Here is an 18,284-nt window from a genome sequence, read left to right as displayed (position 1 = left end):
ACTGGGCTAAGACCTCGGGGCAAGAGGTCGCAGATATGCAGAGCTGTGTACGATATATGATGATGCAATAAAGGTACCAGCAACACGAGCTGGCGTCCTGCATGCATTCCTGGGGCTGGGAACACGACACATGCCCAAGGCGTAGCCTATGTATTTCTACTCTTACGCTGGAGTTGCATACGTTGGACCAGTCCACTTCGCTTCTGCTTCAAGAGGGGGGGACAACACAGCTACATGACCGAGATATTCCCCAGTGTCTAAGATAATATGGTTGCGTCCACTGTGCACTACACTACACATATCAATACTGTATCTACACATGAAAAAGTTTTTGGTTTGTATAGTGAGTTGTGTATAGCATATCACTGGTAGTCTTGGCATTGTGTAAATTATTGTTGATGTGCGAGTTCCCTCCCTTATACATAGTTGGTTGCCACATCTCTGTACATTTAGCTAGTGTGCTGTTGAGGCGATATATTATTTTGGGAAGGTCCCTTGTCCTGTTTTGCGCTGCCTCTGAGGTAGTAGAGGGGGAGGGGTCAGGAGGGGTGGTTGCAGTGGTGGTGGCGCTGGGTGTTGCGATTTCGGAGGTGCATAATTAGTACCTCTATCATATATTCGTCTTTAAATATGGGTGTGATTTGGATGTAATTCACGCAGTACATAGTCAACGTCCTTACACAAGTTAAATGTTGATGTTAATTTGTTAGTGGTAAGTGGAACTATCGCCTGTTTTTTTAGGTAGCATTGCAAATTTGGCTTGTTGTTGAAAATATGGGGAAGTGGTGTTTTTCTACGGGAATGCCTAGTTTGTATATTATTAACGATAGTTGTGGTTCTGGTTTGTGGCGATTTGGAATCAATTGAAGGAATCAATTGAAGAGTGGTAATATTTGCAGTTTTTACTAGGTTGAGAATGGGATGATAATTAAAAAAAACAGAGATGCCTAATGAACATTATAATTAGGAATTATCATTTAAAAACCTTTGAAATTCACAGAAAAAAACAAAAGGTTTCAGGTATGTAATAGTTAGCTGGACATTTCACTCATACAAACCATTTAAATTCCTCCATTATAGTTAGTTGTACTAACTGTAACTCGTGCGACCGCAATCCACTGCTGATGATGTCACATACTACATCATTCATAACATGGTCAGTGACATCACTGATGATATCATTGATGACTTCTCAAATTACATCACTGATGACATTTGAGATGTCCCAGAAGGGACCACAAGCAACCCCAGAACTGTTATGCCCTGCTTGCGCTCATCAGTAAGCAGTAGCTTGAGTCCTAGGGCACATTCCTCCGTTATAGCTAGTTGTACTAACTGTAACTCGCTCACTTTGTCACTGGATTCAAGCAAGCCGGGCTGAGGTCGGCTGGAATGCCAGAAACCGGTCCTCGGAAGCTTGTTTCCGGTCCAGGGAAGACATGGCTTGGCAGTTCGGGCTGGACTGTTCCCATGAGGCTCAGGGTCAGACTGATTTGCATATAGCCATGTCTGAACTGGGGTGGCAGAGTGGGCGAAAGAACGGTGATGGATTAAACCCAGATCTTTTGACTGGGTGTGAGTGTTTGATTGATTCAGATGCTCCGTCCATCACCACCCCCTTTTGTACCGCTTTTGGCCGCCATAAGTGTGGCAGGGTATGCTCAGACGTGAGTCCCTTGCTCACTTTGCCACTGGATTCAAGCAAGCCGGGCTGAGGTCGGCTGGAATGCCAGAAAACGGTCCTCGGAAGCTTGTTTCCGGTCCAGGGAAGATATGGCTTGGCAGTTCGGGCTGGACTGTTCCCATGAGGCACAGGGTCAGACTGATTTGCATATAGCCATTTCTGAACTGGGGTGGCAGAGTGGGCTAAAGAACGGTGATGGATTAAACCCAGATCTTTTGACTGGGTGTGAGTGTTTGATTGATTCAGATGCTCCGTCCATCACCACCCCCTTTTGTACCGCTTTTGGCCGCCATAAGTGTGGCAGGGTATGATCAGACGTGAGTCCCTTGCTCACTTTGCCACTGGATTCAAGCAAGCCGGGCTGAGGACGGCTGGAATGCCAGAAACCGGTCCTCGGAAGCTTGTTTCCGGTCCAGGGAAGACATGGCTTGGCAGTTCGGGCTGGACTGTTCCCATGAGGCACAGGGTCAGACTGATTTGCATATAGCCATATCTGAACTGGGGTGGCAGAGTGGGCTAAAGAACGGTGATGGATTAAACCCAGATCTTTTGAGTGGGTGTGAGTGTTTGATTGATTCAGATGCTCCGTCCATCACCACCCCCTTTTGTACCGCTTTTGGCCGCCATAAGTGTGGCAGGGTATGCTCAGACGTGAGTCCCTTGCTCACTTTGCCACTGGATTCAAGCAAGCCGGGCTGAGGACGGCTGGAATGCCAGAAACCGGTCCTCGGAAGCTTGTTTCTGGTCCAGGGAAGACATGGCTTGGCAGTTCGGGCTGGACTGTTCCCATGAGGCACAGGGTCAGACTGATTTGCATATAGCCATGTCTGAACTGGGGTGGCAGAGTGGGCTAAAGAACGGTGATGGATTAAACCCAGATCTTTTGACTGGGTGTGAGTGTTTGATTGGTTCAGATGCTCCGTCCATCACCACCCCCTTTTGTACCGCTTTTGGCCGCCATAAGTCTGGCAGGGTATGCTCAGACGTGAGTCCCTTGCTCACTTTGCCACTGGATTCAAGCAAGCCGGGCTGGGGACGGCTGGAATGCCAGAAACCGGTCCTCGGAAGCTTGTTTCCGGTCCAGGGAAGACATGGCTTGGCAGTTCGGGCTGGACTGTTCCCATGAGGCACAGGGTCAGACTGATTTGCATATAGCCATGTCTGAACTGGGGTGGCAGAGTGGGTGAAAGAACGGTGATGGATTAAACCCAGATCTTTTTACTGGGTGTGAGTGTTTGATTAATTCAGATGCTCCGTCCATCACCACCCCCTTTTGTACCACTTTTGGCCGCCATAAGTGTGGCAGGGTATGCTCAGACGTGAGTCCCTTGCTCACTTTGCCACTGGATTCAAGCAAGCCGGGCTGAGGACGGCTGGAATGCCAGGAACCGGTCCTCGGAAGCTTGTTTCCGGTCCAGGGAAGACATGGCTTGGCAGTTCGGGCTGGACTGTTCCCATGAGGCACAGGGTCAGACTGATTTGCATATAGCCATGTCTGAACTGGGGTGGCAGAGTGGGCGAAAGAACGGTGATGGATTAAACCTAGATCTTTTGACTGGGTGTGAGTGTTTGATTGATTCAGATGCTCCATCCATCACCACCCCCTTTTGTACCGCTTTTGGCCGCCATAAATGTGGCAGGGTATGCTCAGACGTGAGTCCCTTGCTCACTTTGCCACTGGATTCAAGCACGCCGGGCTGAGGACGGCTTGAATGCCAGAAACGGGTCCTCGGAAGCTTGTTTCCGGTCCAGGGAAGACATGGCTTGGCAGTTCGGGCTGGACTGTTCCCATGAGGCACAGGGTCAGACTGATTTGCATATAGCCATGTCTGAACTGGGGTGGCAGAGTGGGCGAAAGAACGGTCATGGATTAAACCCAGATCTTTTGACTGGGTGTGAGTGTTTGATTGATTCAGATGCTCCGTCCATCACCACCCCCTTTTGTACTGCTTTTGGCCGCCATAAGTGTGGCAGGGTATGCTCAGACGTGAGTCCCTTGCTCACTTTGCCACTGGATTCAAGCAAGCCGGGCTGAGGACGGCTGGAATGCCAGAAACCGGTCCTCAGAAGCTTGTTTCCGGTCCAGGGAAGACATGGCTTGGCAGTTCGGGCTGGACTGTTCCCATGAGGCACAGGGTCAGACTGATTTGCATATAGCCATGTCTGAACTGGGGTGGCAGAGTGGGCTAAAGAACGGTGATGGATTAAACCCAGATCTTTTGACTGGGTGTGAGTGTTTGATTGATTCAAATGCTCCGTCCATCACCACCCCCTTTTGTACCGCTTTTGGCCACCATAAGTGTGGCAGGGTATGCTCAGACGTGAGTCCCTTGCTCACTTTGCCACTGGATTCAAGCAAGCCGGGCTGAGGTCGGATGGAATGCCAGAAACCGGTCCTCGGAAGCTTGTTTCCGGTCCAGGGAAGACATGGCTTGGCAGTTTGGGCTGGACTGTTCCCATGAGGCACAGGGTCAGACTGATTTGCAGATAGCCATGTCTGAACTGGGGTGGCAGAGTGGGCTAAAGAACGGTGATGGATTAAACCCAGATCTTTTGACTGGGTGTGAGTGTTTGATTGATTCAGATGCTCCGTCCATCACCACCCCCTTTTGTGCCACATATTACATCATTCATGACATGGTCTGTGACATCACTGTTGACATCACTGATGACATCTCAAATAACATCACTGATGACATTTGAGATGTCCCAGAAGGGACCAAAGCAACCCCAAAACTGTTATGTCCAGCTTGGGCTCACCAGTAAGCAGTAGCTTGAGTCCTAGGGCACAGTGAGCACATTATGCACGCCGGGGCATACCCGTTGCACTTAGGATGTCACCTGCAAAAGAACAAGAACAACAAAAAAACAACTCTTACAAGATCAAGGTTATTAATTACGCAGATGACACTCAATTTAACCTGTCACTTAACAATAATCAGACAGACTTGATCAGTAATGTTCAGTAATGTTCAGGCCTGCATATAAGACATATCTAGTTGGATGCTGTAACTTCCCTCAAGCTAAATGGAGGTAAAAATGAGCTTCTCTGCTGCTCCCCCCTAGTAAAGTCCCAAGATCTGTACTCACCAATCTCTGGATTTTATCCACAGAGACTAGGCAACTCAACAACAGTCCAGAATCTGGGAGTAGTGCTGGATGAGGACCTCTCTCTTGAAAAGCATTTGAATGGAGTAGCTGGGATCTGTTTTGCTACGATTAGTGGCCTCAGGAAACTGTACACAATGTTAACTGCCCAAGCACGGTCTCTGATTTCCAGAGGTGTAATACTAAGTAGACTGGACAATTGCAATGCTCTCCTCCCGGGAGCCCCTAATTTTCTACTAAATAAATTGGAACGTGTTCAGATATCCATAGCCAAATTAACACTAAATAGATCTCGGAATTCCTCTGCATCTGGTGCTCTTAGAGTGCTACACTGGCTACCCATTAAACTGAGGATTATTTTTAAATCACTCTGTATTGTCTTTAGGCATTACACAACAAAGGACCAAAGCTACTGCAGGCCAGATTAAGTAAATACACTTCCGGTAGCTCTCTTCATTCAAAGACACTTAATTTTGTCCATAAACGGAGATTCAGCAAAGTACAGCAGGGAGGACGCGCCTTCATTGTTACTGTTCCCCGTAAGATCCCAAACTGTGGCTATTTAAGTTTAGGAAGGCCTTGAAAACTTGTCTCTTTCCTCATTTGGGATGAAACTCTGGTTCTCCGGTGCAATATCTTCTTTTTCATTACTTATGTCCCTATAGATGAGTCTTTTTGGGTATCTATCACCAGGATACCATTCCGGTCACAGTGCGCTCTTTAAATTAACCCTGGGCGGGCAACTTCGCTACGCCCACGTAGTGGGCGTAGAGTTGCCTACTTTGCCCTTTGCAAAGTAGGCGAAGCAGGCAACACTACGCCCACTCCTTGGCATAGCGAAGTTGCCCACCACCCGCCTCCCTCCCGCCCTCCCGAACATACCTAATTTAATTACATTGGCCCCCCCAAAAAAAAAATACACTTACCTTGTCCGCGGTGTCCCGGGGCTCCCTCTGCTCATTCATGGCGCTGTCTACTAATCAATGCGCATGCGCGGGTGGCTGCGCATGCGCATTTCTCGCGAGAACGCCGTGAACGAGCAGAGGGAGCCCCGGGACGCCGCGGACAAGGTAAGTGTATTTTATTTATTTTTTGGGGCCCATTTAATGCAGGGGAGGGGGGCATGCGGCACGTAGTGGGGCTGTGCGAAGTGCGCAGGTGGGGGTAGTTCTCACCCACTTTGCGTAGCTTCGCGTAGCCCCACTACGCACTCTACGCCCAGGGTTACTTTAAATAACAGATACAAATACAAACAAAATGATGGATAAAATGCGTGAATTAATATCAACCATTGGTAATCACTCAGACAGAATGGCTGGGATTAGTTCAAGCTTTCCATCCACCACATTTTGTGTATACTTAAGTGCAACAATCTTAGACTGATGGATATGCCTAAACATCGATTGCGTGCTCATTTTGCCACTGGAACCAAGTTGCCTCTGACTGACATGCCAGGATCAAGGCAAAACCTGTGTTGGTTCTTTTATGTTCCGGTTCAGGGAGGACCTCGTCCAGCAGTTTGCAATGGACTATTCCTACTGCTGCAGGGTCAAAACTGATTTGCATATGGCTGGGTTCAAACTGAGGTGGTATTGTGAGCAAAATTATGGTGGACTGCAATGAAGCCCAGAGTAATTACCAGTGGCAGAGAATAATTCAAACATTCAATCCATCGCTTGTTGTACACCTGACTGTGGCTCCTTAATTGCAATGCGTGTACCCCGATATGTGTTTCATGGCCAAAGTGCTCAAGGAGCAAAGCTACACCCTACTGAAGCGCCCCAATCAGGATGAAACCAATGTTTGGTTTCTTGTGTTCCGGGTCATGAAGGACCTGGCCTGGACAGTTCCTTTTTTGGTAGTAAAGACTGATTGGCATATGACTGGGTCCAAGCTGAGGTTGCAGGATGTACAAAATAACAATGGACTGGGAGGTGGCCCTTAGTAATTACCAGTGGCTAAGATTAATTAAAGCATTCCATTGTCACTTTTTTGTATAAATCAGTGCGACACCCTAGGTGCGATGGGTATCCCCTGACATGAGTCTCGTGCTTACCTTGCCTCTAGAAACAAGCTGTAAATTAATGATCAGTCCCAATCAGGTAAAAACCTGCCTTGGCTTGCAAGTGATCCAGTTCAGTTCAGGCCTGATGTGGGGGTTTGGGTTGAAATGTTCCTAATGGAGGAGTGTCAAGACTGATTTTCATATGGCTGGGTCCAAACAGAGGTGACGTAATGTACAAAATTATGAAGGACTGGGATGCCACCCCATATAATTACCCGTGGCGGAGGTTAATTCAAGTATTTTGTCCCTCACCTTTTTGTATACTGCATTACCAGTGGTCAGTCATGCGTGGCACTGGACTTACTTCTAAGTCCTTTATGTCTGTAGTAACTATACAGTAGTAAACTTGGGTACACACCCTATTTCAAAGGGAGAAGACATGTAAGTAATTTGCACTCAGAAATGGTCAATAACCAAAATGTGTACATTTACTCCAAAGTGTAGGATGATTTTACACATGTAGTTTTACTTATATGTAAATGTATGTGACTCAATCAATGAATATATTGTCAGATATTGACAAAGTCCCTGGTGAGGAACCTTTTATTGACAACACCTTACAAGAACCCGACCCCCACTCTCATAAAACATGACCTTTCAGGACTTATTTTGATCTCCCCTTCAATTCCATTAACATTACCCATTCACCCTGCCCCTAATGTCAGACCCATTGAGAGACTCCTAGTAAAATATATTACGCCATGTTATTAATTAACTTGAAGGGGTCTGGTATCACAGGAATGGCAGTGGGAATGACGTACACATCACAGCACTTCCAATTCTAACGTTCTGTAGATGCATGATAGAAAAAAGGAAGAGATGTACTTAAGTAGGAGGTAGTCTACTGAGGCGCCAAGCAGTTGAGCTATCTCATTCCTTCTGTTCATTATGTGTTTGGTTTTATGACTCACATTTTAATTTTATTTGCTATTTGGCACAGTATTTTGATATGTGCCAAGTTTGAAGCTGTTTTGCTAGTACCTAGAATAAAGTTATATCCTTCACTTAAATTAACTTCTGCATTAGAATTCCTACAGACTCAATTGGCACAACAATTTACAGACTCCATGGCAGCACAATGTTAATGAGAGTGACAGATGACCCGCTTCACCCCTAAGGCCACAAGTGGCTGATCCAGTCTCAGCACATGACCATTGAGAGGACAATGCAAATCCAGTGAGTCATTCTGTCAGGGTCACTTTTTTCAAGGTAACATTTTAGCAGGTAGCACAATAGCTCACGTTCCCAAAATGCCAGAGAATTCTATTGTGGAATCCAGAGGCGATAGTGCTCCCAGTGCTGAAATTGGTACGGTCTGCAAGAATGGAGATGATGGGAAGAATTTGTTTTTATAGACTCTGCTCTTCATGCATTCAGGAAGGGCTGCCTCAGAGTGCATGGTTCATCGGGTACAGATGTCCAAATAAATACACCAAATCAAAACATATTTTAGCCCTCAGAAAGGTTTAGGGTTATTGTAAGGACATTCCTCCTTTTGCATCATTACCCCAAAGTTTTGAACTGATGCTGCTGGGTTTTCAACTCTGAAAGTGCACTGAGTCCGCCACAGCAGGCCTCAGTGTTAGTGCTCTGACTCTTACAACATAAATGTGTGACTGGTTCACCTACAATTGGTACAAGTAAATGTACTTATAAGTCTCTAGAACAAGGGCCTGTACATTAAAGTGTCCCTTTTGGACTGCAGCACTTATTATCCCAGCAAGAGTGTGACAAAGCAAAGCATGACTCAGAAGGCTGGCTGGCTGGCAGAGCAGTTTTCGAACTGCTAACTTAACTTTCCATTTAAAAGAAGTAAAAAGTCCAGATCTTCCTTTTTAATATATATCTCATCTCTAAGGTAGGCCTATTAGGCCTCAAGTCAGGGTGCTTTATATTAAAATGTGGGGCTTGTGTTCTAAAAGTAAAAGCCACAAAATGTCATTTTTACTGTGGAAAGACTTCTAGCCCCATTGGCAAGTACAAGGTTACACACTGACCACTCAGCTGTGCTAACTTCTGAATGGGACTACTAAAGTTGGTACTTCAAGGTGTAAAATGAATTTTTGCATTAAACCCAGGCTGTTGCTCTGGTTGACTCGATGTAACATTTAAGTAAAGGTAACTTTAAAAAGTTGTCATTCTGTTGCAAAAAGTTTTTCACTGAACATTTATGGATGCTGGCCACAAGAAAGCCTTCTGCCCTCCTGGTGGGGGGAGGAGGGTGATGTGAATGGCTTACAGGTAGGATTACAAAGGGCCTACTGTTGAAAGAGATGTTATCCCTTCTTGGCAGGAAAGTCAAACAGGGTGTGAGCCCATAAGGCGTGCCTCAAAGGGAATTTATCTTTGGAGGGCAAATGGTGGCAGGGTGGCTCCTGTACACAGGTTGGCACAGGGGACAGAGAGGGGGAAACAGTTACCAAACAAGTTTCCTATGAGCGTTTAGCCCTGAAGTATCTACACCTCTAGGGTAGGCTGCCAAACTACACACGCTGAGAAACTTGACAGGATAATACATTGTGTGATAGCTAGATGCCACCATTTTCAGGAAGTAGTTATCAGGTGGGAGCTGACATAGTAGCCCATTGGCCAGTAGTCACTGCATCCCAGAGGGCAAGTTCTGGGCTTAAGATAGGTACCCCTAGTACCTCAGATCACATCTGTACTGGAGGGGGGCTGAAAAGGACTGTACCTACTGGTCCCTGGACCCAGCAAGGAGAGGTTACACCAAGACTGAATTGCACCTGCTGCTCCTTGTGCTAGAAAATAGTGGACCGTGCCTGTGGTGCCCTACTTGAGGAAATGTCATCCCTGAGTTTCAGGCTGAAGAAGTGACTCCAAGTGTCAGTTTGCTGACTTCCTGTTACAGCTGCAGGGCCATTAAAGCTGAAGAAGACTGCCATGACGAGTTGGTATCCCAGATTACCTGGCTGCCGGTGACAGCCAAAGTGCAGCCTGGGAGACCAACTCCTAACCTGCAAAAGTTACACCCAAATCTAGGAGAGCTGTCTGTGGGCAGTTTGGCCACTCAGGTTGGAAGTCATCACCAGTTAAAGGGAACCACATGTTTCATTGCAACCGGAGACCAGTGGCAAGTGTTTTTTGGCTGGACTTCAATGTTTATCAACGCCTGTGGCCAAAGTCACTCTACCCTTACTGTGGTCTTAGTAGTAACCCCACGAAGAACTCCATCACCAGATCAGCATCCTCAGCATCCTTGAGCATCTTCAGCATCCTGTTTCCCTTTCACCAGGAGTACTCCATTGAAGTCAAAGGCAGTTTGCAATTAAAACCTGAAGTGGAGGGAGACTGCTTTGAGTGTGAGGTAAGTTCCCCAATAAGCTTAGTTGGCCCCTGTGACTTGCTGAGTTGGTCGCCCGAAGGGGACCAGAGAAGTTGTTTACAACTTTACAAAAGTATTCAATGTACCTGCTAACCACAGTAGTTGCCAATGCTTGTTTGTGATTTGAAAGAAAAGGAGTGATTTTTTATTTACCTAATAATTTATATCTCTGGTGGATTCTTTTCCTTTTGGTTTCACAAAATTTATAAAAATAAGCCCTTTTTTTATGAATTGCGGTCAGTGCTGTTTTCTTATTCCACTGTTTTGGTACTCCTAAATGCCTTACGCTTTTTCCTTTGACAACGCATGAACTACCCAAGGTTGAGTTAAGGTTTTGTAAATGAGCCTAACTGGACTCAAGAAAGACTTCTGCATTTATTGCATGGTGAGGTTGCACAACCAACCCATATAATAAATCACTTTCCTCACAGTTATCCCTGAATGGAGCAAAGTATATTTAAAGTAAGAAGAGACTGCAAAACCAGAAATGTTCTTTCTGTGTTGTTCATTTATCCTTTATGTGTTCCTGCAGAAAAAGAGAAAAATGGATCCCCTACATTGTTTAACAAGTCAGTTATTACTTCTAGGGCACCATGCTCATGTTCAACCTGTCGTCCGTCCTGAAGGATGAGTCCATATGGGCAAGGCCATACCAGTTTTATCCAGAACACTTCTTGGATGCAGATGGTCAATTCATCAAACAAGATGCCTTCATGCCTTTTTCTGCAGGTAAATACATGCTTATTAGGCTGAGCTGGAGTAGATTAGCACAGTCAGGTTGATAGAGGAAACTTGTCTGATATGTAGCCTAGGTGACCCTACATGCATTTATTTGTAGATGAGGACAGTAATGCTAATATTATGTGCATATAAAAGGGCATAAATGAATGAAATCGAGTATGCAATTGAATAAAGATGAAAAGTCCTCTGAGTTTAATATTTTTGACAATCCTGCTATTCTTACATGTCCTTTTAGTCTGCAAGATAAGTCAGTACATTGATAAACACACTATATAACCACAATCACTCATGTTAAAAAAAGACTAAAGAATAAAATACATGCCTGAACCTCTATATGGTTACAAGGATGCATGCATATCACTAAATAAGACTTAAACGTGGACAGGGTATGTTAGAATATTGTTAGCAGAAATATTATTTAAGAGAAATCGTGAATCCTACATATTGTTTACCACAATATTGTCCCTTTGAGTGAAGATTTTCTATTACTTCCTTAATGGCGCGAATTTGGGCAAATTATATTTAAAACATGCTATTTATATATAACAATATTTTGCTTACAATGTTGTGGTACAGCTGAGATAAGTTATGCTGGTAGGAATTATAAATGGGAACAGCCCTGCCATCTCTCTGTTCTGGCAATATCCTTGAATACGTTGAAAACCTAATCCAAATCAGTCTTGACCCTGTGCCTCATGGGAACAGTCCAGCCCAAAGTGCCAAGCCATGTCTTCCCTGGACCGGAATCAAGCATCCTAGGACCGGTTACTGGCAAAGCAAAACAACAATTGATGGACGGAGTGTTGAACAATGGCAAAACATTCACCCCCAGTCACAGATCTGGGTTTAATCCATCGTTATTTTGCTCACGACACCACCCCAGTTCAGACATGGCCATATGCAAATCAGTCTTGACCCTGTGCCTCACTGGAACAGTCCGGCCCGAACTGCCAAGCCATGTCTTCCCTGGATCGGAATCAAGCATCCTAGGACTGGTTTCTGGCTATCAGCCTTCATCAGCCAGGTTAGCTTGATTCCAGTGGCATGGAGAGCACAGGACTCATGTGTGAGCATACCCGTCCCACTCAGGGTGACAAATGCAAAAACAACAATTGATGAACGGAATGTTGCACAATGGCAAAACATTCACCCCCAGTCACAGATCTGGGTTTAATCCATCGTTATTTTGCTCACCACACCACCCCAGTTCAGACATGGCCAGATGCAAATAAGTCTTGACCCTGTGCCTCATGGGTACAGCCCAGCCCGAACTGCCAAGCCATGTCTTCCCTGGACCGGAATCAAGCATCCTAGGACTGGTTTCTGGATATCAGCCTTCATCAACCAGGATAGCTTGATTCCATTGGCATGGAGAGCACGGGGCTCACGTCTAAGTACTGGAGTCACGCTATCCTGGCTAAAGACGGCTGATAGCTAGAAACCGGTCCTAGGACGCTTGATTCCGGTCGAGGGAAGACATGGATTGGCAGTTCCGTCCGGACTGTTCCCACGAGGCACAGGGTCAAGACTGATTTGGGGTGGCGTGGGGAGCAAAACAACGATGGATTAAATTCAGATCTGTGACTGGGGGTGAATGTTTTGCCATTGTGCAATATTCCGATTATCACCTTGTGTGTTTTGATGACATTCAGAATACAGTAAAGCATTGGCATACCCCTCCATACTTGGATGTTCAGTGCTTGGCTTTTACAAAAACAGAACTCCTCAGCTACTTCCGTGCCAGAGATTTGACTTCAAACATTATTATAGTGCCAAAGCATTAAGTGCTGGGTTTCAGTGTGTTTTTGATCAATTTCCTACTTTTAAGAATGGAACCAAGCTCACTTTGTGAGCACAGTACCAGTATACCTTATTATTACCCCATGAAAACAATAGGGCCAATTTACAGAATGTGCTCAGAAGAATGAGTTCTGGGAGAAAAAGTGCAGTTCATATCCTCTTCATATAGTTGAATATGGCCATCAGCCTGCCACCGGTCTGAAATGTGTGCTACTATTACCATGTTTGTATGAGGTTACCAATACCTGCTATGAATTCCCTCAGGCCAATGCAATGCCCATAAACCTCCCAAAGATAGCCAGAAGAGCCCTGCAAAGCCTAATGTACAAACAGTAACAAAGGGGCGAAATGGACAATGTCTATTTCTCAGTGTCTAGACACTGTAGGAGTACACCAGTCCAGTGACTACTGTTGGCTACCATTAAATCTGGTGCACATTCACTGTATTCACCCCTTGAGCAATAGTGAATTCTCAACACTATATCTCAAAATCCACCAGAAATGGTTGGATTTTTACAGTGCCACAGTGCCCGTTGGACTAGAAGCTGGCCAGATACAAACTTGGTGTCAAGCCAGTCATGGAAGCATGTGCCAAGAGTTTAAATGTTTATAACAATGGAAAATATTTGGATGTTGTCAACTTTCATGGACCACTTGCCTCTTTGATTACCTTAGACAAGGAGGAAGACAAGGGTTGCCTCAAGGCTCCACGGAAGGAACTGAAGGGTACTCACAGGTTACCCTGAAGGACACTTTGTTCAGGGATAAATTAACTGCATAATTACCTGAATTGAAAGTGCTTTTTGCTGCAGCAGTTTTATTCAAGTTTATCAGAGCCGCTTGCATATGTGCCTCATCTGAAGAAAGAGTGAATAAATTACACGCTTTTAGATATATAACAATATCATCAGGATGAATATCTTGTGGTTTATCCAAAAGCTTAGCATAGCATTTCATGAATTCATCAGATGTATCCCAACAAAAAAGTAAGATATTACCATCTAGTCATCTCGTAGCATATATTTGGTTTTAAAATCTTTTTAGGCACAGATACGTAGCAAAGAGCTTTCAATATCCATTAGCTTTTTAGTAATATTTATCTTTTTTCTGTCAAAAATTGTATACCTTCTCTTTTCATAAACATTATATTGTATCCATGTTAGGTTTTGTAACTAAACTTAACAGCATTATTAGAATAAATGAACAGTCTTCACAACTTTATAATTTGCTCCAAAGATGTAATGGTAGAATTAAATAATTTATATACATGAGACATGATCAAAATGACTGTGACCCTGACACATGCACTAAATACAAACAAATGATTTATTCTAGTAGTGTATGTAGACGAATTTTCGGAGAAATTATTAACCACTTAATGGCAGACAATAGTATATTTGCATTGTTTTCTTAAGAGATTTACATCAGTATTCAGTCTTCGTCTTTGGACATTGCTGATGTCTTCTAGTTTGATATGTATGGGATTAATGAATGGTCCAAAATATCTATTTGCTCGCTTCTGAGTGTAGAAATTGAGAGGCATACATTTCTTGTGGCTAAAATATAATACACTTGAGATTGAATTGAGTATGTATTAGAGTAAAAAGTAATTTTTTTCTCTGTAGGTAATTGCCAAGCATCAATAAATTTTGTATTTTGGAAGAAAAGCTTTGAAGCATTCAAATATTTTAATTAATTCTAAATTCAATACATGGATTTCTGTCTAGAAGTGGTTTATATATTAGCTTAGAATCTAACCGGATTGTAGGTGTTACATTTACAAAACATATCATTTCCCAGGTTCTGTCTACCCAGAAAATAGCACTATCAACAGTTGGACCATGTACAATAATTAAATGAAGAACAGTTTTATCTTTAGCATGAACACATCTCCCATCAGAACCACTCCATTGATGTAAAATTAGAACATTTAACTTTTTAGAAATATTTATAATTACTGTAATACCATTTTCCGCCATGTAGTTGGCATGTCACCAGCCTATCCATTAGAGATTATTTATAGAATATTGTCATTTATATGCATTTTCTACCAAAAGCCTATATCAGATGTATCTCTTGTCAAATACTTAGCATACGTTCATTTTTCACTGGATGTCGAAAAGGATTTACATTAAGAGAAGTAATGTTAAGATGGTGACATTTAGACATTATTAAAGAGAACTACCTAAATATGTAAAATCAACCATACTTTTTAAGTCCTTTTTGCCTAATTAATATTTTAGAAAGAAGTTTTCCAAATAAACTGCAACTTTATCCTTCAACATTGTTTGGCAGATCAAGCCTATTTCTATTCTCAAGTTCTAAAATACATTTGTCATTTGAGTAACTTGAGCAGTTGCATGACAAAGTTGATTTATCAAGAATATATTATCTTTAATTTTAATATCATCGCCAAATATTCTCACAGCTATATCATGTTGAATGGTTTAGAAGTCGGAGTTAATTCCATCTATATTGACATCAATTGCAGGTATTTCCTCCAAATGTTCTCCTAAAGAATTTTGCTGAGGTTCAAGAACGTTTGGATTAATTTATGGTAATTTTGCAGCCTTTTTTCTTTAGTAAGACATGATGGATTTAGATTCAGATGAGAAAGCAGCTGTTAAAGGCAGATGGTAGCCATGCTTATGCATCAAAATGAATGTAGGAGAGGAGAAGTGGGCAAAAAAATACATCAATTTTCTGCTTAGAGCAGATAGTGCAATCATTTAGATGAGAACCCCTCGCATCCTCTTTCCTCATAGCTTGGGTTTGAAGTGACGATTCATGCGTTGCTGGAATCCTAACAGTATATCCCCCCCAAAGCATTTGTTTGCCGCACAAACTATACCTCAGGGTGCATTACATGAGTACCAGATTGCACTGCACAAGGTCAGATTTGTTTTGGATGCATGGGGTAAGGGGCAGTGAAAACTGCTAAATGCTCCCATTGTCATGGGAGACCTGCACCAAACTGTAAACAGTATTAAAATGAACCGCTGTGACAGCTGTTCCTACCAATGCATTAGAAATAGTCGCCAGCTTCGCCAAAGTTTAATTTAGGACCTATGTTTTGCAATTAATCTCTTTATTTCCATCAAGTCTTTTTTTCTTTAACATCTTATTTTTATTATTGGTATTCAGGGGCAATGGCATACGTTAAATGATGATAAAAATGAAAAGAATTTGAACATTAACCAAATTTTCTGAAAAATTTATAGTAATAGTTTTAGGACACAGTACATGCTTCAGCCACCAAACAGGACAGTCTGAGTACCTTAGCCACACATAAGTAATGACCCAGGAAATTGGTCACATCGTGAACTTTGTAACTGGAAATCCATGCCAAGGCTTAAAGCAATCTGGTTGGTTTAGAGCACCCACAGTCAAGAGTGTGAGAGTAGCGTCTTTTGATTGCCCGCTGGCTCAGACACTGAAGATCACAATACCTTTCTCCTACTTTCGTTTCTCCTAGCAGAGCAGGAATGATGATCACCCCCATGGCAGATGGGATTTAAGCCTAGAATCAGTGTAGCTGTACCTATTGTGACCTGGGCTACTCGGGTACATGGGGTAAGGGGCAGTGAAAACTGCTAAATCCTCCCATCACCATAGGACACATGCACTAAACTATAAACAGTATTTAAAGGAACCGCTGTGACAGCTGTTCATGCGAATACATTAGAAATAATCACCAGCTTGGCCAAAGTTTAAATTAAGCCCTATGTTTTGCAATTAATCTCTTTATTTCCATCGTCTTTTTTTCTTTAACATCTTATTTTTATTATTGGTATTCAGGGGCAATAGCATATGTTAAATGATGATTAAACATTTGAAGAATTTGAACATTAAGCCCAATTTTCTGAAAAATAAATAGTAATAGTTTTAGGACACATTATTACCATTTTATACACTGTTCTGATACTTTATTGGATGGTGGAAAGGGATCATCCCAAAAAATATTAAAAAGCTTATGGGTGGTTTCACTTTTTGAAACATTTCTTTTCACTTTTGCCCTTGTCTCACAGGACGCCGCGTCTGTTTGGGGGAGCAGCTGGCCAGGATGGAGCTCTTCCTCTTCTTCACCATTTTTCTTCAGCAGTTCACATTCTCTGTTCCAAAGAAGCAGCCAAGGCCAAGTGAGGAGACCATCGATCGTTTTTTAAGAGCTCCCACGCCTTACCAGTTATGCGCCGAAGTAAGATGAAGGAACATCACCCTGCTTGGCATGCATCACACCACAATGATATCTGAAACAGTGAAGTCATTGGTGGTTCTTTCGGGAAATGATAGCTGGAATTTAAAAGATGCACCCTTTGGACCCCCCCCTTTATGTTCATGTAAAAAGAGCATGGAAATTTGCAATGACGATACAATAGGAGAGTATTTAACACACTTGAGAAAAAAAAATTATGTTTGGGGATATAACAATTTAAATTACATTCAAACAATACATTTTTGAGCATATTGTTTCTGAAATCAGTACTAAAATGTATATTTAAAAATCTGTGAATATATCATCATAAACATTTGTAGGTGTGTGCATGATTTAAATTCCTCATTAAACGAATCATGGTACATTTGTTTTTTTCAGTGTTTTCAATGGATCTTCACAGATGAATAGGCAGTAACTGAGCTTTTCATACATTACATTTATTTTATTTACCTCTTTCTTTTTTCATGGCCTGGAAGGAATTATATAAGAGTCGCAGTTTATTAAACAATGTTTGCTTTACGGTTGGCAGCAGCTAAGATTCAAATACACCACCATGATTTCTTGTTTAACAATTGTTGAGGTAACCATTGTGGTGAGCCACTGGCAGCTAACTGTTTGTTACAAACCTTAAAGGCAGTGCTATTTTGAACTTTAGCCATTATAAAGCTCTTCTCCAAGGAGAAGAATTAGGGGGCATGTTTACTAGAAACTGTTGGAGTGCGGAGCTGCACCAAATTTGGCAGTGTCGCACTCGGACAATTTCTAAACATCGGGGATGCACCGTTTTCAGTACACTACAGCACACCCCTATGTTTTCCCTAGCGCTGATGCTAAATTAAGCTGCCTAGCGCAAATGCTGGCACCCTTCCTCCGTAGTGCAAGGGTATCTGCATTGCAGGGAATGATTGTTTATGTCCAGGAAGGTGTCCCTTCCTGCACTTAAAGAGTCCACAATGGCTATTTGATACTTCAATGTGTGCTGTAGCAATTCTCATTATTTGATGATCGTTCATGTGCAGGACGGGACACCTTCTTGCACATAAACAATCATTAATGGCTTTTTGCTCTTTCTATGTCTGTTGCAGAATGTGTGTTCCTGAGTACTTGGGTTTCCTGGTATCAGGCAGTCAATCAATCAATCAACTCGGATTTATAGAGCACGTCCAATCACCCAATAGGGTATCCATGTGCTAGGTACTTGCTGGGATCAGTGGAAGAGCCAGGTGTTGAGTCCCTTTATGAATTGCGGAAGAGAGAATTCTGTTTGGAGGTGAAGGGGAAGGTCAGTCCATTAACAGCATTTTATTTTCCCCCACCTTCTCAGGGT

General features: G+C 43.1%; 1 protein-coding gene across 2 annotated transcripts in view; it reads left to right on the top strand.

The window, feature by feature from the left end:
* LOC144753119 (cytochrome P450 2D15-like) overlaps positions 1–17,319 on the top strand; it is a 691,888-nt gene extending 674,569 nt beyond the window's left edge. For both annotated transcript variants that reach the window (XM_078640909.1, XM_078640906.1), the window contains 2 exons: positions 10,788–10,929; positions 16,770–17,319. In XM_078640909.1, coding sequence (XP_078497035.1) covers positions 10,788–10,929; positions 16,770–16,948 — 321 coding nt within the window. In that variant the 3' untranslated portion in view covers positions 16,949–17,319. The remainder of the gene's footprint in view (positions 1–10,787; positions 10,930–16,769) is intronic.
* The last annotated feature ends 965 nt before the right edge of the window (positions 17,320–18,284 follow it).

The sequence above is a fragment of the Lissotriton helveticus genome, chromosome 1_1 (genome assembly GCF_964261635.1).
Source record: "Lissotriton helveticus chromosome 1_1, aLisHel1.1, whole genome shotgun sequence".
Taxonomy (NCBI): domain Eukaryota; kingdom Metazoa; phylum Chordata; class Amphibia; order Caudata; family Salamandridae; genus Lissotriton; species Lissotriton helveticus.
The sequence above is the reverse complement of the archived record's forward strand: the minus strand, read 5'-3'. Positions and strand labels throughout refer to the sequence as shown.